The sequence below is a fragment of the Cetorhinus maximus genome, chromosome 4 (assembly GCF_964194155.1).
Source record: "Cetorhinus maximus chromosome 4, sCetMax3.hap1.1, whole genome shotgun sequence".
In the NCBI taxonomy this organism is placed as follows: domain Eukaryota; kingdom Metazoa; phylum Chordata; class Chondrichthyes; order Lamniformes; family Cetorhinidae; genus Cetorhinus; species Cetorhinus maximus.
Window position 1 is genome coordinate 23,215,970 of NC_135882.1, and position 22,658 is coordinate 23,238,627.

General features: G+C 41.3%; 1 protein-coding gene across 2 annotated transcripts in view; it reads right to left on the minus strand.

Annotated features, from left to right (window-relative positions):
- Positions 1-22,658, minus strand: part of rttn (rotatin) — a 213,179-nt gene that overhangs the window by 17,328 nt on the left and 173,193 nt on the right. For both annotated transcript variants that reach the window (XM_078540041.1, XM_078540040.1), the window contains exons 38-42: positions 22,437-22,527; positions 21,396-21,549; positions 18,127-18,264; positions 16,841-17,058; positions 11,689-11,794 (exon numbers count right to left, since the gene is read on the minus strand). In XM_078540041.1, the coding sequence (XP_078396167.1) occupies positions 11,689-11,794; positions 16,841-17,058; positions 18,127-18,264; positions 21,396-21,549; positions 22,437-22,527 (707 nt within the window). The remainder of the gene's footprint in view (positions 1-11,688; positions 11,795-16,840; positions 17,059-18,126; positions 18,265-21,395; positions 21,550-22,436; positions 22,528-22,658) is intronic.

A 22,658-nucleotide genomic window follows, 5' to 3' on the forward strand; every position in this document is an offset into this window, starting at 1 on the left:
AACAGATTTTCCTCGGAGTGATATTTGTGGGATATCATTGTGGTGCAATAAAGTGCATCTACACCAGTCTGTCCGTATCAGAGTCAGAGATGTCCACATCAAGTAAAAGCTCCCCATTTGCTGCCTCAAGAATAAGCCTTAATCCAATCCAAGAAAATTTTTTTTTCTTGCACTAATGTGGCATTTTCTATTTCCCACATCAATCATATTTACCAATTCACTAAGATTGCAAGGCAAAAACAGGAAGGACAGTGTGCTAATCCACTGCTCCAAGTATAACAATAGGTGCTTTTGATGAATAAGAACTCCTGTGAAACATAAAACCGACATATTTGAACAGATTTTAATTTTGTGCTGTATAGAGTTCCACCTTTGTACCAGCCTGAAACTAACTAGCCACTCCACCGTCACGACTCACTGGGGATAGTGCTTGGTAATATCAAGCCCCACTGTTCTCCAAGCTGCGGCAAATGTGAAAAGTTTGACCAAACCACCAGATTGCCCCAATTCTACCTAACTGTTTAATTTAGGTTAACAGAATACGAGCACCGGGTTTGTAAACTTAATAAATTTATTGAACAAATACACACAGATTTTAAGGGCAAGATAAAATAGTTCAATTGCACCAATCCGGAGTACAGGATTAGATGGGTTGATTTTGATTGATGTCTTCCAAATTCCTTACAGTTAGTTGTTGATGACACGAGGTGGTCTCCCAGCACTTCCAGTCTGTGGTTCACTGGTTGAAAAACTTGCTTTTCAATGTTTCTATCACTGATTTTTCCTCTATTCCTCTTCACAGGGGCTTTCAGAGAAAGCACGTTACAGAGATGTGAGGGATAGCCAGCTAGCTATTATGGCAGAATTGCTGGAATCTTACAAACACAGGAGAGAGGGGTTTCAGGTCTTCCCTCTTTGCAGGTTGGGAGCTGTTCTACCTGTACTGTTACCACACAAAACCCTGGTCACCTGGTCAGGAGCCAATTAAAATGCTGTGGTCAGGCAGTTCCCCCCTAGTCCAGAACTCCTTTCCAGCACCATCCTGTTCTCTTATGGCACCCTATTTTCCAGGATAGCAACACTGTAGATATTCCTCATCCTGTTCCAGTGAACATGTCTCTCAACTGCAGGCACGGTAGATTTTTAAAGCCATAGTCCAAGAAAAATAAAAAATATGTTCTTTACATGCCTCCACCCTTAAAAGAGATGAAACACCATTTCAAAAATTTGTTTCATCATAAGGTATGTGACACATGGATAACAAAACACGAGACTTACATTCATTCATCCATCACCCTTACACTTATTTCAGTAATTTACACCCGGGACAATGCATCCATGATCACATTATCTTTAATGGGAATGCAATGTGAACAATCTTTACATTGAATGGTTGAAACAACAGACTCCATCTAAACAGTTTCACATTTCAAGTTTTAAACTTTTCAATGAAAGCCAGCGGATTATGGCCAATGTAGATTAGTGTTTCTTTGTTATTGTGTCGGACATTAACTTCAAAGTGTTGAAGAGACAACAACGATGCTAGAGTTTCTTTTTCTATTGTACAGTACTTCCTCTGATATTGATTCAGTTTCTTGGAAAAGTACCCCACCGGCTTCTCTATCCCTAATTTATCATCTTGTAATAGGACTGTACCTACCCCCAAGTCGCTAGCATTAGTTGCCACCCTAAAAGGTTTGGCAAAGTCAAGAGAGGCCAACATGGGTTCATTTATCAGGATTGCCTTCAGCTTTTCAAAGGCCGCTTGGCATTCTGCTGACCATACCTCTTTTGTCCGTTTTCTTAACAAATTGGTTAGAGGTACAGCTTTTATGCGGAAATTAGGCACAAACTTCCTATAAAACACACACATTCCCAAAAACCTCAATTTCTCATTTGGTTTTAGGAATGGAAAATTCTATTAGAGCATTCACTTTTGCTGTTCTTGGCAACACCTGCCCTTGTCCGACAATGTGACCAAGGTAAGTTACCCTTGCTTTTGCAAATTCGCTTTTGGCCAGATTTATGGCTAAACCAGCCAAAAGCAATTGCTTAAATGAGTCCTCTAATTGCTTTACATGATCTTCCCATGTGTCACTATATATGACAGCATCGTCTAAATAAACCACACAGTTAGGTACTTCAAGGAAATATATCGGTGTTCCATCACTGTAGCTGGGTCAAAATCCTGGAACTCCCTTCCTCACAGCACTGTGGGTGTACCTACACCACATGGATTGCAGCAGTTCAAGAAGGCAGCTCACCACCACCTTCCCAAAGGAAACTAGGGATGGGCAATAAATGCTGGCCCAGCCAGCAAAGCCCACATCCTGTGGATGAATTAAAAAAAAAAGTACTTCAGCTGCGACTCGATGCATAAGTCTCTGGAATGAAGCTGGGGCGTTTTTAAACCCAAACGGCATGACTAGACATTGATACAGTCCACTTGATGTAATAAAGGTGGATATTTCTTTAGCCTTTGATGTTAATGGCACTTGCCAGTACCCCCTCAATAGATCAATTTTAAAAAGAAATGAGGCACTATCCACCCTATCGATGCAATCCTCTAACCGAGGAATCAAGTACAAATGTGTCCTTGTTATTACATTCACTTTCCTATAATCTACACAAAATTGAGTGGATCCATCTGGCTAGGAACCAACACGACCAGTGAGCTCCAGCTGCTTTGGCTGGGCTCAATCAATTTATTTTCCAGCATATATTTGATTTCTGTTCCTGAGCTCATTTATTTGAGCCCAACCGATATGGATGTTGTTTTATTGGCACTGAGGCTCCTACGTCCACATCATGTTTAGTTAACGTAGTACATCCAAGTGTACCTGTACAAATTTCCTTATACTTCCTAAATAACCTTATTAAATCTTTCCGTGGTCCTTCCTCTAAATACAAGAACACAATGTCTAACTGTCCCATTATTTTCGTATTGGCTGGTTGAATTGTAGGTGTTTCAATTTGTGCAGTATTTCTCCTTCTACATGACTTTTACTGTCGTTGTCATCCTCCACTACTCCAACCACCTAGCACACTTGCTCTTTCTGATCATCTCCTCTGCAATGAAACTGCTCAAACATGTTTATGTGACATAACCGTTTCTTCTTCCTACGCTCAGGAGTATCTATCAGATAAGTCACTGCATGAACTCTCCTAGCTATTTTGTAGGGGCCACTGAATTTCACTTTCAGGGGTTCACCCTGCAAAGGTAACAATGCCAACACTTTGTTTCCTGCTTGGAATGTTCTAGTTGTAGCATGTTTTGTCTGCCCATTCTTTCATTTTGGCTTGGGAAATTTTCAAGTGCTCTCGTGCTACTTTAAGTGCTCCTGCGAGTCTTTCCAGGAACATGGACACGTAATCCAACATGGAGGATTCATCTTTCCGTTTCAGGAACTTTTCTCTAATCAATTTTAATGGGCCTCTTATTTCATAACCACAGATCAATTCGAATGGACTAAATCCAGTAGATTCACTAGAAGAATCTCTGGTAGCAAATAGTAAGAGATCTAATCCTTTGTCCCAATCCTTTGGGTATACATGGCAATAGATCTTAATCATGGTTTTGAGTCTGATGATATCTCTCTAAAGCTCCCTGTGTCTGTAGGTGATAAGTGCTAGACTTTAGTTGTTTGATACCCAAATTGCTGATTGTGTCCTAGAAAATCTTAGACATGAAGTGAGAACCTTGGTCAGGTTGTATTTCAATTGGTAGGCCATAACAAGTGAAAAACTGAGTTAACTTTTCCACTACCACCTTAGCTGCAATCATCCTTAAAGGAATAGCTTCTGGAAATCAGGTGGTCATATCCATGATTGTAAAGATATATTGATGATTCTCCTTTTCTTTTGGGTAATGGTCCTACACAATCTACTAATACCTGACTGAATGGTTCTTCAAAAATTGGCATGTGTATTAAAGGTGCTAGTGTAATTACACATTGGAGTTTACCTACTACCTGACATTTATGACACGTCTTACAAAATTGAACTATGGCCTTATGAAGTCTTGGCCAGGTAAAATGCCTGTTTATCAATGCTTGGGTTTTCCGTATTTCTACATGTCCTGCCATAGGGATTTCATGTGCTACTTGCAATATCTCCTTACGATATTTGGGCCGCACCACTATCTGATGAGCAACCATCCATTCCTCATCCGCAGGTCTGTGAGGGTGTCTCCACTTCCTCACCAGAGCTCCATTTTTAAGATAATAGCACTCTGGAACTCCTTCGGCCTCAACTTCAGTGTGAGCTGGCTGTGCTAACTTGTTTATCTCTGGATCTGCTTTCTGAGCCTCAATTAAGGAAGACATGCTAAACACTTCCTTTGAATTATTCTCATCCTTAAAGAAAGTTTTGGTTACTCTAACATCTGATCGTGGTATTCCTTTGACCTCTGGTGATGGACTTTGCTTAGCCATTGCTCTGGTCACTACACATGATGGAAAAAACTTGTTCTTGTAACAGTTTGGTCTCTTTAGCCTCCTCAGACTTTCCATAATTATGGGCAAAGCTATAACCATCACTCCTGCCAAATCGTTCCCCAGGAGTAAATCAACTCCATCCACGGGAAATTTCCCAACCACTCCTACAACCACCGATCTAGACAAAAAAAATCACTTTCCAATTGCACTTTGTATAATACAACCAGGATATACTCTCTATTTATCCCATTTGCCAATACTTTAGCTTTCATTAAACTCTCTGGAAGGTAAACTAGGTCTTTCTCCAGCAAAAAAGTTTTAGTAGCTCCGGTGTCCCTTAATATAGTTATGGGTTTAGCTGCATCATTTGATGAAAAACGGGTTATCTTTCCTTTAGACAAAAACCCTTTATATCCTCTCATCTACCTTATTTACTTCACCTGCATTCACAGCAGCGTTTATCTCCAGACCCTTATTTGTAGTTAAAGCTACAATTTGGTCCGTGGCATTTTCTTTTTGAACTCCCTTTTCGGACTCACTCTTATGAACTCCAATAAATCCTACTGGCTTCCCTCGCAACTTCCAGCATTCTGAATATGTCCCAATTTATTACAATGGAAACACTTAGGCCTTCGAGTTTCACCTCCACCCTCAGTACCTTCTTTCCTTCCTGATCTGGGGAGGGGATCTCAAGGTATTCCCAGCTTTCTTTACCCTGGTTACCTGCCTCCTCTTCACTCTCCCACTTTCTATCCATATCAAATTTATGGGGGTGATGGAAAAAAGGTTTAGTTTTATGGATCAGCTCATAATCATTAGCCATTACTGCTGCCTGTCTAGCAGTTGCAACCCTTTGGTCTTCAACATGGGTTCTTATTACAGAAGGTAGGGAGTTTTTAAATTCTTCCAAGAAAAGGATCTGAGAACTTCATAGGTAGTTTCAACTCCTAATGCTCATATCCACCAGTCAAAACGAATTTGCTTAACCCTTTCAAATTCAATGTAAGTTTGCCCAGGCTGTTCCGTTAAATTTTGAAACTTTTGTCTGTATGCTTCAGCAACCAACTCCTATGCACTCAAAATGGCCTTTTTCATCACATCATAGTCCCTAGAAACCTCCTTTGACAGTGAAGCATAAATTTCCTGTGCTCTACCTGTCAATTTGCTCTGCATGGGCAATGTCCAGTTGTCCTTTGGCCAGTTCATCTGTTTAATTATCTTCTCAAATGAAATAAAGAACGCTTCAACATCTCTTTCTTAAAATTTTGGAAGAGCATGTATAAATTTAAACATCTCCCCACTGGATTCTGATCTGGACATAAGTCCTGCCTCACCTCCTGGTGTCTCTTTTTTAACTGCCAGCATTCTAAGCTGGAATTATCTTTCTTTATCCTTCTCTCTTACCTGGAATCCTGCCTGTTCCCTTTGGAATGCTTTCTTTTTCTGCTGCCTCTAGTTCCAATTTTTTCATTTGCAACTGAATCTGAGCCCATTCCAATGAACCGCCCCTTGGAGAACTCGATCTCTTGGGTAATCATTCCAGTTTTAAATGCTGCGCCATCTCTTCGATTATCTGCTTTCCTAGCTTTGGCAGCAAATCCTACTCTTAATTTACTTGCCAATTCAATTAACCTGGCTTTTGGGATACCTTGTAAAATGGTCAGGGGCATCTCTTCTACTTGCAGGAAGGTTTTAGCAGTTTCCAGTGCCATCTTATTTTTGATAGTACAAACCTGGTGTTTCCTTTTAGATTTTATTACTTACTAAATCTACACCCAAATCGTTGTTGTCTTTTGTTGCAAAATATCCTGGGCTCAAGCCCCCACACTTTGTCACGGCTCAATGGGAATAGTGAACTGTTATATCAAGCCCCACTGTTCCCTGATGCCCGACAAATGTGAAGTTTAACCAAACAACCAGATTGCCCCAATTCTACCTAACTGTTTAATTTAGGTTAACAGAATATGAGCACCAGGTTTACAAACTTAATGAGTAAATAACTGTTTATTGCACAAATTGTCTTTAACCAGCGGCAAAAGAAAGAAATATGAACTGCTAACTGAACAGCTTAAACTCTACCCCTTCTTACACACACACACACATGGTTGATGTCTTCCAACTTCCTTGCAGTTTATTGTTGATGACATGAGGTGTTCTCCCAGCACTTCCAATCTGTGGTTCACTGGTTGAAAAACTTGTTTTTCAATGTCTCTACTGGTGATTTTTCCCTTTTTCCTCTTGACAGGGGCTTTCAGAGAAAGCAGGTTATAGAGATGTGAGGGATAGCCAGCTAGCTATTATGGCAGAATTGCTGGAATCTTACAAACACAGGAGAGGGATTTCAGGTCTTTCCTCTTTGCAGGCTAGGAGCTGTTCTGCTTGCACGGTTACCACACAAAGCCCTGGTTACTCGGTAAAGAGCCAATTAAATGCTGTTGTTAGGCAGTTCCTTCTAGTCCAGAACTCTTTTCTGGCACTATCCTGTTCTCTTATGGCACCCTATATTCCAGGATAGCAACATTGTAGATATTCCTCATCCTGTTCCAGCGAACATGTCTTTCAAGTGCAGCCATGATAGTTTTTTCAAAGCCACAGTCCAATTTTAAAGCCAAGAAAAATTAAAACTAAGATCTTTACAACCTCTCCAAAATAAAATGGTAGCTCTCTGAGACTGGGAGGGATGTACGAGAACGCTTATGCTATATGAAGAATGCATATCAGTGAAAGAATGGCAAAGATCCTATTAGGTAGATAATATATAATCTTCACTCTGCATCCTTACACCTTGTTTGTGCATATCAAATTTGAGCAAAATTGAAAAGGGAAGCTCCTGTGTAGGAATTACATCACCAGGTACTGGAGTTGATCCATTAAAGATGCTATAATGGCAATTAAATCTACATGATAATGTTTAGTAAACGTGCAACAGTTTTCCTAAATGGGAAAACTATCTGGAATAGATGGAACGGTCGTTAACTTGCCTGTGCTTTTCCTCTGCAAGATGGTAGAACATATGATACACTTAACCAATCACATGGCAATCTGCTGCTTACCAACCAGTTGTCTGAGTTCTTGCATCACAGAAAGTGAATAACTGTTAAAAGGCCTCAGTGGAAATAAAGATCTTAGTGGAAATGTCATTCCACTTCTGACTCGTCCAAAGGAGGATCAAATGATTTGAGGACAATTTTCTGATTCAATTTAAATATTGAAGTAGCTTTGAGTTAAATATTTGGGTGAGTCCTGAGGATCACTCTACTGAAGTGACAAATCAAATAGAGTTGATTTACAATAACGCCTTGCACAGCACTGACTTTACAAATTGATACAAATGTTAACAATAACATAGTTTTCAATGAAAGGAATTTAAACCCAGTTGTTTGAACAAATCTGAATGGTGGATACAATACCTTTGATGAATAATCATTTAGAAAATGAGATCCTAACTGGACACAGAACTTGCCGTGCCCCTAGCCAAGCTGTTCCAGTCAGTTAAAACACTGACATCTACCTGGCTATGTGGAAAATTGCCCAGGTATGTCCTGTACACAAAATGGAGGACAAATCTAACCCAGCAATTACTGCCCCATCAGTCTACTCTCCATCATGAGTAAAGCAATGGAAGGGGTCATCAACAGTGCTATCAAGCGGCACTTGCTTAGCAGTAACCTGCTCATTGACGCCCAAGTTCAGGTTCCATCAGGGCCACTCAGCTCCTGACCTCATTACAGCCTTGGTTCAAACATAGACAAAAGAGCTTAACTCGCGAGGGGAGGGGAGAGTGGCTGCCCATGACATCAAGGCAGCATTTGACAGAGTGTGGCATTAAGGAGCCCTAGCAAAACTGGAGTCAATGGGAATCGGGGGAAACTCTCCACTGGTTGGATTCATACCTAGCACAAAGGAAGATGGTTGCAGTTGTTGGAGGTCAGTCATCTCAGCACCAGGACATCACTGCAGGAGTTCCACAGGGTAGTGTCCTTGGCCCAACCATCTTCAGCTGTTTCATCAATGACCTTCCTTCCATCATAAGGTCAGAAGTGGGGATGTTCGCTGATGATTGCACAATGCTCAGCACCATTCGCGACTCCTCAGATACTGAAGCAGGCCATGTCCAAATGTAGCAAGACCTGGACAATATCCAAGCTTGGGCTGACAAGTGGCAAGTAACACTCGCGCCACACAATGACCACCTCCAACAAAAGAGAATCTAACCATCGCATCTTGGCATTAACATCACTGAATCCCCCACTAACAATATCCTGGGGGGTTACCATTACCAGAAACTGAACTGGACTAGCCATATAAATACTGTGGCTACAAGGGCAGGTCAGAGACGAGGAATCATGCGACGAGTAACTCACCTCCTGACTCCCCAAAGCCTGTCCACCATCTATAAGCCACAAGTCAGGAGTGTGATGGAATACTCTCTAATTGCCTGGATAAGTGCAGCTCCCACAGCAGTCAAGAAGCTTGACACGATCCAGGACAAAGCAGCCTGTTTGATTGGCACCGCATCCACAAACATTCAATCCCTCCACCACCGATGCACAGTAGCAGCAGTGTGTGCCATCTACAAGCTACACTGCAGGAATTTACCAAGGCTCCTTAGACAGCACCTTCCAAACCCATGATCACTGCCATCTGGAAGGGCAAGGGCAGCAGATAGATGGGAACGCTGCCACCTGGAAGTTCCCCTCCAAGTCGCTCACCATCCTGGCTTGGACATATGTCACCATTCCTTCACTATCACTGGGTAAAAACCATAGAACTCACTTCCTAACAGCACTGTGGGTGTACCCACACCATGTGGACTGCAGCAGTTCAAGAAGGCAGCTGACCACCACCTTCTCAAGGGCAACTAGGGATGGGCAATAAATGCTGACGCAGCCAGCGAAGCCCACATCCCAAGAATGAATAAAAAAAAGTAGTTGGGAGATCCTTAAACAATACAATCTGAAGTAGGTGAGAGAGTGTAATATGATAATGTGAACTCAAATAGAATTAATTGTAAATTAACGTCCACCAGACACTAAAGGTACCTCAGTGTACATTACATACTATCGGAGCCAGAACCAAAATAACAGTTCAACACTACAAGAGACAGAACAAATAAATTCAGTGGAACACCAAGTCAGCATTAACTGAATTTGAACATAATCGCACAAACCTTTTCCATTTTGTGTTATAAGCTCCATCAGTGGATATCCTGAACTAATTAAAGAGTGCAAGGCAATAATAACTTGCTTTTATATAATGCTTTTAATGAAGATAAAGGTGATTCATAGAAACGTACTTCAAAAACGTACTTCGAGTCAAAGAGAAGATATTTTGATGGGGTGGGTACATGTCATTAAAAGTTTGGTAAAAGAGGTTTTAAGGATGGGTCTTAAAGGGAAAGGAGAGGCACAGAGGTTTAGGCAGGGGAATTCAGAGCAAAGGATATAGACAGTTGAAGACATGAAAGACAATGGCCAGGCAAAAGGAATGGAGGATATACCAGTGGCTAAATTCGGAGTAATGCAGAGTTCTCAGGTAGCTGCAGTACTGGAGGAAGTTAAGGGCAGGGAAGGAGTTTGTGGCATGGCTGAAAATGATGTGCTTGGTTTTCTCAATGTTTAACTCGAGGAATCGCTTGCTCATCCACACCCAGATCTCAGACAAGCAGTTTTACAAGGTGGGGCAGTGGATGGGTTGAGAGAGGTGGTGGAGTGGCAGAGTTGGGTATCGTCAGTACAAATGTGGAATGTGGCCCACGTCTTACGATGATATCACCAAGCGACAGCATGTAGCAGGCAAGGAGTAGGTCAAGGGTAGATCCTTGGGAGACCCCAGAGGTAACAGTGTGGGGGAAGAAAGAATAGCTCACTGCTGGAGATGACCTGGCTATGTTTGAATAGGAGAGAGTGGAACTCAAAGGGCAGATCCATTGATGTGGACAGGGGGAGGCACTGTCGGAGGACTGTGAGGTGAACCATGCCAAAAATTAGAGAAAGGTTGAGAAAGGCAAAGCGGAATAATGCCCCATGGAAATGTTCACAGAAAACTTAATTTGTGACTGATTAAGTCCTTTTCAGTGCTGTGGCGGGTGGGGGTGGGAAGCCAGATTAGAGAGACTCGAGCATAAAGTTGTATGAAAGATGGTCTTGGATCTGGAAGCTGGCAACATAGAGAAGTTGGAGATGGGTCGGCAGGCAGTTTCAAAGACAGATAAGTCCCGGGTTGGTTTATTTAAGGATAATGATGACTGTTTTGAAATGGAGGGGGACAACATTTGAGCAAGTGGAATCATTCGTAATTAGCATGTGGCTATCAAAGGAAGTTGCATGATTCGTGCAAATGCGGTTAAGCAAGCAGGAGGTGGGTGTCATGAGCTCAGACAGGGCATGAGGGAAAATAGGAGTGAAACTAGTGAAAGATGTGGGTTCAGTTCAATGGCAGGAGGGTTTCTCTGGAGGCTACGGGGAAGGGTGGTGTGGCAGAGGCAGCTGTATGGATGATCTCAATATTAGTAAAAAGGAAGAGCCTGGCTTACAGTCATCAGCTTCAAAAAACCAAGTTGTCAATTGCAATGTCTTCAAGTCCAGACATAATATTTGACTTCTCATTCAACTGTGATGTTTGGTTACTATTTGTGTTTCCTAAACTATTGCGGCTGAGAGGTATAAATGCAAAGAACGAAGAAGCTTCAGGAAGAATCAATTAGTGAAACATCACAGATCCTGGAACTACTTATGACATTACGCATGCAATACATTTTAGCATCACATAAGTATGTTGCTGCTTTGGATCCTATCAATGCTAGGTTCTATTCTCAAAATTTATGAAGGATAATGAATGAAGATATTTCTTTTCCCTTCTTCTACCACTCTCTCTGATACCCTATTTGTAAATGATAGTAAGTAACCAGCATTAAGAATCATGCATGCAGGTGACCAGAAAGATCAGTTCTCGCATGGTCTGAATACCCTTTTTATTCTTCTTGTATCCAAGCTGTTATGGCCTTATTACTGGTACATATGAACTACAAACTCATGACCACTGGTAAACAGATTGAGAAGTTACAGTTCATTTCACTTGTGATCTTTAATAGTCATTGGAGAGGATGGCTATTGATGCTATAAGCTTAAGGTGGATTTGAACATAGCCTTTTTGGTTCATATAATATCTCATTACTCCATGTTTAGATAATCCAACTAAAGGCAGCTCAAGATTAATTTTACAAGTGCACTGGAATATTTTTATGACTTACCCTGCAAGGCATGCTTCTGGGCACAAATGCTTACAGGAAACAATGCTGTTAGAGCACTCGCTGCAACCTTTCTGTGATTATCGTCAGACGATTTACCTTCATAGCTCTGCAAAATAAAAATGGATAAGCCACAACTAAATCAACCACAGGCGACTGAAAATATATTTCTCATAATACTCAAGTGGAAATTTCAATATTTCTTTCTCTTATTTAATTTTGGTTTCAGCTAGCTCTATATCCTTTGTAATTTTCAAAACATAGATCCTCTTTAAGTCTCCTTTTGTTACTCAAATATTTAACAGTACTTGTCTCCACTCAAAAAATACAATGGAATCTACCAATGTACAGACAATTAAACAAAAGCTTATTGCAAGGACAAAGAGAATATATAGCAAGTAATTAATCCAGAGCATTTATTTTTAAACTGATTTTCTCAGTAGTCACATTTGCTCGGCAATTGGATTACATTTGATGATCATTACAATTTCAGCTGCTAAACAAATAAGTAGATGCTGTCCATCTCCCACTAATGGCTTCAGTGACTTGTTGTCTAGTTGGGCTTTTACTTCCATCAGTTTTCACTGAATATTTGATGTTTTAGGAGAGAATATATTTTTCCCACGCATGTTCCTGGAACAAGTAGGGGTATGTATTTTAATTCATACTAACAGCCCCTATAATGTTACAATGTCTTCCACAGTACTAGTTCTGTGTCAATTTTTCTCAATCCCTTAAATCAGTCTATACATTTAAGAAGTTGAGATAAACTGACGTATGTCTAAATAAAGGATCTGAGTTTTTCTAAGCATTGCACACCAGAGAAATTCTAAGCAGTGCATCACTGAACAGATTTTGCAGTGCTATCTGTGGATGGCCAAGTATTGCTTATCTGCCCACTCAAGCAACGCAGGGGCATGAAAGTGCCACAAGTGCTCCAGAGCTTTTCAACCCTCAGGCACAAACTGCAAACTAATGAGCCTTTTAGTGGACTGCAGAACAGCTGGATGAGCGGGCATGTTGTACATTCTCCTTGCTAAAGCTGGCCATGGGGCAGTGACTGATGGAGGCATTCACAGCCCCTTGCAATGTCACCATCCCAGTTTGGACGAGTCTCCCCCATGGTTCAAGGTAACAGTGCAGCCTTACCAGTGGGTAAGGAGAATGCCTGCGCCTGAGCTCAGAGCACAGCATGCAGTCCAGTGGGCAAAACTGCTGCCAATCAGTCAGGTGGAGTGGGATGGAGGTGGGTGGAGTTTCAGTCAGCAATGCAGCGCACTAATCTCTGGCCATCCAAGTGATGGCCAGTACTCTCCAGGAGGTGTTAAGGGGCCTTCAGACTTAACCAAGAGGGGTTCTTAGAACACCCATGCTAATCCACGCATCTCTCTCTTTTATCCTGTAGGAGTACAACATCAGGAGCATGGAGCCTGGTGAACGAGCTGTATGTCTCGTGGCATACACAGAGTGAAGACGATGAAGAAGAGGGCGGCTGAGGTGCCTGGATGCACAGAGGGAGGAGCGTCATGCTCAGAATGAAGGGGCAACTGAGGCTTCTGCACACACCACTGAAGCCACAGCAAGCCGTCGCTGGTTGGCACCTAGCTAGACCCAGGTCTTATAGATATCACCTTTCATTCCTGCAGGTGACCAAGAACCAGTTTCGCCAAAGACTGTGCATGTCTGGAAAACTAGTTGGTCACATCTGCCAGCTACTGCAGGATTTGGCACCATGGGACATGGAGGGCGTCCACTGCCAGTGGGCGTGAAAGTGACCACAGCCCTCAATTTTTATGCCAGTGGCTCCTTTCAGGGCTCCACAGGTGACCTCTGTGGGATATCACAAGCCTACACCCACAAATGCATCCATGAGGCCACGGATGCCTTCTTCCGGAGGGCACACAACTTTGTGCATTTTGCCTGGGACCAGGAGAGCCAGGATGCAAGAGCGATTGGATATGCCCAGATCGCGGGATTCCTACAGGTGCAGGGTGTCATCGACTGTACTTATGTGGTGCTCAGATCTGTCGCAACAAGGGATGTTAACCACAAGGGATTCCATTTGCTGAATGTGCAGCTGGTGTGCGACCACCACAAACGCATCCTGCAGGTCTGCGCACGGTTTCCAGGGAGTGTGCATGAATCCTACATTCTCAGTCAGTCAGAGATCCCTGATGTCTTCCAGAGTCCAGAGGCTGCAGAGATGGCTCCAAGGGCCACCCGTGGAGGATGTGGCTGATGTGCGTCAGTCTCAGACTGCAGCAGAACGAAGGCATAATGAGACTCACGCTGCAATCGCAACTTGGTGGGGCAAACCATCGGGATGAAAACGAGGTTCCGGTACCTGGACCGGTTTGGTGGAGCCCTGCAATGTAGTCCACAGTGGATGTTACTTTACAGCCTGGTGCTGCAACAGGGAGAGGAGCTGGCTGAGGAGAGATGGAGGAGCTGGAGGTCTGCTCTGATGAGGACGACGCCAATGGTCAAGAGGGTGAGGAGGTCCTCGAAGGCGATGATGATGACGACGACGATGAAGCCCTTGCACTGGCCAGACGAGGCAGGCACGCTCAGGAGGCCTTCATAGCTGTTAGATTTGTGGAGGATGATGACGACATGCAGTGAGGAGACCTGGGTTGGAAGCACCGAGAGGTGTGCACGCAGCAGTGCTTTAAATATGGTGCCTGGCGTGATGAAGTGGCGAAGTGATGGCATGGCGGGCGAATGAGAGCCTGCCCACCATCAAAATGGTGTGTTTCCTGGGAATGCATAATTAATGCAGCAGGTTTGGGACGATACGGTGTGAGAAGTCACCATTGCGGCCGGCGAGTAAAACATCGTTTTAGTGCAAGTCTGGGACGATTCCACCCTTCATAACTTCATAAGAGATGTTCAGGCTCCCCCAGTGGATCAGAGTTCAAATGCACCAAATGGCAGATACTGAAACATGCACATCAGGAGGGATGTTGTTTTGAACTCTAACCTTAAAGGTGATAAGTACAGTATAAAGTGAATACAAAGTTTAAAAATTGGTTTCAGCCAGCACCAGCTTAACTACTTGGGGGACTCAGGAAGAGAAGCCTTTGCAGGTGATTTTCTGATTATGACTGGACAAATAAGGATGAAACCAGGTAAATGCAGTCTCAAACAGCTGAATGATTGTAGACATTTCAGACACACTCTGGATAAAGAGGTTTCTTCCGAATTCATTACTGCATTTATTGGTGACTAGCTTAGAGTTAGCTGAAAGCACTATACAAATGCAAGTCTTTCTTTTTCTAAAGTTCGATATTCATTTGGCTAGATTTTGCAGTGGTAAAAAGGCAGTGACAGCTGTTCATCACACTTGCACTCCAACACACCTTCAATGGGCTCTTGTACTGGTTTAGATTGTAAATTAAGGAATCAAAAAGTGCCGCTTGCTCTAAAAAGTATCTGGGACCTGTGTAAACAGGCACGCAACTGTGTAACTCAGTCAGATTGAAGAATCTCTACTGAGCACAGGGTCTGAACAAGCAAGTATTAATTAGAATATTTAATTCAATGTCAAATCAAATACAGAGAGTGATACCGAGAGGGAAAGAAAGAGATAAGATAGAGACAGAGAAAAAGTAGAAGTGCGCACATTTTTAAAATTTCCAATAACTAAAATCTGAAGGAATCACCACACAAAGTTACTTTTCAGTGCCAGAGAGGTTGTTTGGCAACAATTAAGACTTATCTCGCCATTAAAAGGCTGCATACATTGGACTGAACAAGGCCCAATTTTTTAATGAGTTTTAATCCTATCTTGCACAGTCATTGCATATCATACAATACATTTGAATGATGAGTCTCTCAACAAGATACCGTTACTTTTGGAGGAGCAGGATATCTCGGACAGCAACTTCTAATTTCTGCACTTAATTTGCATGTTCAATCGCGGAAATTGTTTGATTTCTACATAAGGAATCATGAGCAATGTTAGCTTTAGTGTTAATTCTACAGCAACATCTGGACACAGTACTTTCATAATATGTTGGAAAGGCAAGAATTTTTACATCCAAAAATGAAATCTGAAAATCAGAGCTATGTGCACTACTTAGCTCTTTGCAGAATTTTAACGGATCAGAGATGATGTGAGAACAAGACTCTGTTCACAAATACAGGTAACAGCTTTTCAAATACCCACATTGACCACGTTCTGCTCCTGGGAAAAATCTTTGGAGCCATTTGCTTCAAATTGCAGGCAGATACAATTCTGCATCACATCAATGAGGAAGAGTAGTTAAGTCAGTGCTGCTTTGTATTTGTTCAGTATGCAGCTTGAAGTCAATGACTGCTATATTATGCACTGTGCTCAAATTCTTTCTGGAGTGGGACAATGTAGTGCCAAATCAGTGTCCATTCTGAAGCATGAGATTGGAAAAAGAAAAAACGAAACAAGACTTGCATTGCTATAACAACATTCACAACCTCAGGAAATCCCAAAGTGTTTTACAGTACTGTACTTTTGAAGCACTGTCACTCTGTAACATAGGAAACGCACAACAAATTTGTGCACAGCAAACTCCCATGGACAGCAATGTGAAAATGAGCAGATAATCCATTTCAGTAATGTTGGCTGTGGGGCAAGTATTTGCCAGGGCATTGGAAATAACTTCCGTGGTATCCTTTAAAATAGTACAATTGGAGCTTTCATGTCGATCGGAGAGAGCAGACGGGACCTCAGTTTAATGTCTCATCTGAAGGAGAGCACCTCCAATGTGCAATGCTATCAGCGCTGCACTGCAGGGTCAGCCTAGATTTTTGTGCGTAAGCCTCTGGAGAGGGAATTCAACCCACAACTGCTGACTCAGAAACAAGAGTGCTGCTAACTGAGCTATGGCTGACACTGGAGCGAGTCTTCTTGTTCATCCCTCAACTTGACAAGTTCACCATGTCTGGAGGTCTAGAGATCAAAATGCCAATAAAATCAACAATAATCCTCAAAGTATGATTTGCCTGGAATTTTTGATGCTGAAGTTTAAACAGGTCTGTATTGGTATTTTGCAATAATTCAGTTCTGCAACTAAAGATAAGCAGATTAATTGTAAATATTGTACTTATATTAGTTAATTTAGTTTCTTCACACATTCAAAATAACTACAATTAATTTGCATTGGAATTCGTAGAGTACCTTTAATATGCTCTCACAGAGCTGACTGCCTGATGATTCATCCCCTTCATTTCCATCTAAAAGCTTAGTAAGAGTCAGAGAGTTGATTGAGTGGCTTACTGCTCCAATTTGGAGCTGCCTCTTTCCCTCTTCAGTCAGAAGGAGAGAAATGAATTGTAAGGATACCTCATACAAACAAGGTCTGGTGATAGACTGCTGAATGCACAAGGAAATTGTATCTAAAAGACAAACAAATATTCATTAAACAATACAAACTTAATTCTCTTAGTACAATATTAAACCATACAGACCAAAAAAGGCTCAAGTTTAATCTTGCATTGACGTTAAATTAGCTGGTTTTAGTCAGAGAATAATTGGGAAGCTACAAATGGATCTGGTGCTTCCAAAATATTCAGGGCAAGTTTCTGCGGCTAATCACTGTATGACAATCTGTAGCTGAAAGTTCTAGATATAGACGGTGACTGAAAAGAATATGGAAGGTTCTGCTGTTATGCCTGCCATAATTGAGCAGCCCACAAATGTTCTCTATCATGGTTTATACAAGAAGAATAGCATACATATACATAGCAAAGAGTCGCTAGTACCCATGCAAGCATGCTCCAGTAAAAGTTGACACCTTGAGGGCAGGAGGGAGCCGAAAATTCTACGGAAAAATGACAATTCAAAACTAACTTTGACAAGTTTATGTACAAAAAACCCCACAATGAATGGAGAGAAATTTTTGCTCTCTTTTCAAAAAGGATTACAAATGGTATAAAAATTTTAACAAATGACAATTTTGGTACTCAATGTACAACTGTTAAATGAGAAAACAAATCAGAAAATGTATCAAAATATTCCTGCAGTGTTGCATACTAAATTACAGGTGCTCACAATGATGAATTTCACCCTTGAGATTAATTACAAGGAAAGCTTTAAGAAAAACAGGGGTAACTAACTTGTTCCTATATCAAGTGAAAAGTTGCGGCAGGGATAGGCTAGTGATTGTGTGTGCAGTAACAGACCAAATCTGCCAGATGCTGTAAATCTGTTGTATAAAAAATTTCAAACTGTGCAATATGAATTGTACATTTAAATATGGAAAAAAATCAATAGGAATAATACTTTTTCAGTATGGATTCAAAATTAGTTACACAATTCAAATTTATTTCTAAAATATTTTATTGCAAGACACACACTTGGAAATGCTACATTAATATCAGTGGTGCTCACATGATCTAAGTACCCAAGGGGAAAATCTGGCCTCCAGGATATAGGAAACACACACATTAGCTGATTTATATTACCTGTGAGAGCAGTCCACTGCTTTGCCACTGCAGCAATGACTGCTGGGAACGCATCCTGACCACTTTTCCGTAGAATTGTGTTCAAAAGGATAAACAGGTCTGTCCAAGCTTGGTAGATGGCAGATGTTACCTCACAGTCTAAAACACAGATAGTTATTAGCTCGGCATTGAAAAGTCACTAGTTTAAAAAGAGGTTCCCAACTTTCATTTTCAAAAAAGCATGCTGATTCTGCCTTAATCATATTATGATTTTCTGATTGCTGTTATCACTCTCAGAAATTATCTTTATGTTGCTTATTAACTCTAACCCTAGCTCCTGAAACTCACTCAGTAGAGCTCTTCCCTCATTCTATGTCGTTAGTTCTTATGTGGCCCATGACAACCTGACCATTCTTCCCCTCCCAAGTCCACTCCAAGTTCTTCCCCAGCAGCGAAGAGATGTGCTTAACCCTGGCACCAGGCAGGCAGCACAACATTTGGGACTCTCGGTTGCAGCTGCAGAAAACAGTGTCTATCCACCCCCCACCGCCCCCGAACATACAGTCCCCTACCACTATCGCATTCCTTTTCACTAACCCCACTTGAATGTGCTCCTATATCACCCTGCAGACTTTGCCATCATCCACACAGGTAGCAAGAACCTTGTAAATGTTGGACAAAAGCAAAGGCAGAGACTTTTCCAGCATTGTACCTGGGATATCCTGACCTGCTGAGCTAACTGGTCTAACTGATTTAAAACTAAAATCAGTTTTCTTGGAACGTTTATCCACATGCACCATGGAAGAAAAACTTTCACAGGGGAAACTGAAATGTCTTCAGCAAAGATTTAGTACCAAAATGCTGAAGTATTTAAAGTGCAAGTCAATAAACTGCCCTACATAACAACAGCCATTGCACTTCAAAATTAAATGAAATAAAAATAAAGAGCAAGATTTTAACTCGTTCAAAACACATTCACTGACACAGATTTAATATTGGGCACAAAGTCCTTGTGTAAAATACATCGAGGCCTTCCAATGTGAAAGGCGTCACAAACAGAACCTATTATTTTTATTTCTTAAATCATATCAAAAGTAATTAGTCATTCTACAGGAATTATTCTACACTGCAGATACCCTTAATCTATTTTGTTTGCTTAGTGTATAACTTCAAGTGATGGTGGCAGCTGCTCATGCTTAGCATGTGAGAAAAAAACATTTTCACACAACAAGTGATTAGGGTCTGGAATGCACTGCCCGAGGAGTGTGGTGGAGGCAGGTTTAATCGAGGCATTCAAGAGGGAATTAGATAATTATTTAGAAAGGAACAATCTGCAGGGTTACAGGGAGATGGTAGGAGAATGGCACTAGGTGAAATGCTCATTCGGAGAGCCTGTGCAGATACAATGGGCCGAATGGCTTCCTCCTGCACTGCAACACTTCTGTGATACGTGAAAGTATTCAACAGTTCCTATGGAGCATTTCGAGTATATAAAGGAGCATAGGTGCAATCTCTGCTGTCACAGGTTAGAGAAACCACAAAGGTACTTAAAAGACAAAAGTTAGTTTTGTCAGGCATGAACATGAGATGCAGATTTTACTGTGTAAAACTAACAACAATGAGCTGAGTAACTTCCTTCCAGTCGAATCCAATTTAATTTTCTCTTAAAAGAAAAACACATGCACTTATCTTGCAATAACTGGGAAAAATATACTGGAAAACATACGAACATACGAATTAGGAGCATGAGTAGGCCACTTGAGATTGCTCTGCCATTTAATAAAATCATGGCTGATCTGAACGTAACCTTAACCCCATATTCCTGCCTACCCCTGAAAACCTTTCATCCCTTTGTTAATCAAGAATCTATCTAGCTCTGCCTTAATAATATTCAAAGACTCTGCTTCCACCACTTTTGAGGAAGAGTGAATTCCAAAGACTCTCAACCCTCAGAAAAAATTTCTTCTCATCTCTGTTTTAAATGAGCGACCCCTTATTTTTAAACAGTGACCCATAGTTCTAGATTCTCCCACAACAACAAACATCCTCCCCATATCCACCCTGTCAAGACCCCTCATGATCTTAAAGGTTTCAATTAAGTCGCCTCTTACTCTTCTAAATTCCAGTGGATACAAGCCTAACCTGTCCAGCCTTTCCTCATTAGGCAACCCGGCCATTCCTGGTATTAGTCTAGTAAACCTTCTCTCAACTGCTTCTAGCACAGTTACACCCTTCTTTAAATAAGGAGACCAGCACTGTACACAATGCTCCAGATGTGGTCTCACCAATGCCCTGTACAACTGACGCATAACCTCTCTACTTTTGTAATCAATTCCCCTCACAATAAATGATAACATTCTATAAAAAAAGCAAAATATCACAGATGCTGGAAATTTGAAACAAAAACAGAAAATCCTGGAAAAACTCAGCAGGTCTAACAGCATCAGTGGAGAGAAAGACCGGGTTAATGCTTTGAGTCTGTATGACTCTTCTTCTTCAGAAGAGTCATATGGACTCGAAATGTTAACTCTGTCTTTCTCTCCACAGATGCTATTAGACCTGCTTAGTTTTCCAGCACTTTGTTTTTGTTGTATAACATTCTATTAGCTTTCCTAATTACCTGCTATACCTGCATACTAACCTTCTGTGATTTACGCACTAGAACACCTAGATCCCTCTGAATCTCAGAGCTCTACAATCTCTCACCATTTAGATAATGAACTTTTTTATTCTTCCTGCCAAAATGAACGATTTCACGTTTGCCCACATTATTCTCCATTTGCCAGGTCTTTGCACACTCACTTAACCTAAGTATGTCACTTTGTAGCCTCCTTACATCCTCTTCACAATTCACTTTCCTACCTATTTTTGTGTCGTCAGCAAATTTAGCAAACATTCCTTCGGTCCCTTCGTCCAAGACATTTATATAAATTGTAAAAAGCTGAGGCCCCAGCATTCTTCCCTGTTGCACACCACTCGTCACATCCTGCCAACCAGAAAAAATACCTATTTATGCCAACTCTCTGCTTCCTGTTAGCTAGCCCATCTTCTATCCATGCCAATATGTGGGCCCCTACACCATGAGCTTTTATTTTCTGCAATAAGCTTTGATGTGGCACTTTATCAAATGCCTTCAGGAAATCTAAGGACAGTACATCCACTGGTTCCCCTTGGTCCACAGTACATGTGACTTCTTCAAAGAACTCCAATAAATTGGTTAAACATGATTTCCCTTTTGCAAAACCAAGGGTATTCTGGGATGAAGATGAAGAAAAGTTAAAGTACATTACCAAAATAGTCCTTGCAACGTATACAAAGTACTGTGAATATATTTGACAACAATGGCTTTAACAAGTCATCCTGCAATACGTGCTCTGGATGCAAGATCAAACAGGGTTGAAATAGTCCAGAAAGAGCAGAGAGGTACTGAAGGTGGCTCAAAACCTGCAGAGAAAAACAATAATTACATACACTGTGCAACAAGATATCAACTTAAAAATCCCACACACGGAAACAGAGTCTACTGCACATGTTTGGTGAGTGGACTGTGGCCCATGGCATTCAAATTGATCCTTTGTGCATGAAGTGATGGGATAAAATGCAAATGGCAGAACTTGGTGAATTGTGAAAGATCACTCATTATTTATGCAAGATATAAGAGCAGAATTGTGCTCAGTTGAAACATTTCCACTTTGAGCAATAATCTGACTCATCAGAAAGCATGCACAGCATGTGCCCTAATTTTCAAATAAATATCCATTTACTGTCAAAAACACAAAGTCGGGTTCAAAGAACAATATTGGAGTAGGAATTCTCAATTTGTTTTGGTTGAGGGTTAGAACAGGTTAGTGCTAGTGGAAAAAGGAAATCGGTTTGTACCAATGCTGACATGTGTACTGTTAAGGCAGGCTAGATGCACAAAGATAGAGGCTAGTAATATTATGTTGACACAGGTTCCAATGCGGCATTTCAACTTGGATTCGTAGAATAGTTGAGAAGCAGGAAATTACAGGGAACAGTCAGGGATTGAGGAGGGAGATAGAGATACTATTGTCACCACAAAATTGGGATGGGAGTAGGCTGGACTACGGTAGAGTATTTGCAGACTAGCAAAAAACAAAAACTGCCAATTTTGCAATGAGCCTCAAGACAAATAATGGAGTTTATTAGTCACACACAAAACAAGAGAGATGAGTAGCCTGTTGCAGTGAGTAATGGAGATGATGGTTCTGCTCTTGGATACTGCAGTAAGTTGATGCAGTAGAAATTCAATTCTAGATCTAGGATCTTTCTTCATATAAATATCAAGGGCCGAAACTGTAGACACTGACCTGAGCTTTAATATCCTCGTTGTGGTTTGTACGAGTCAGTGGTGTGCCTAGCTCCCACAGGCACCTCTCTAGTAAACCAGTATTTACCAAACTTTAAGAAAACAAAGACATGGAAAATGATATTAAGTTAGAACAGTTTAGAGGAAACATTTATATTGTCTAAATATGTATGAATAATCATAACATCCAATAATCTCCCAACCTGTCCAAAATATTTAAATT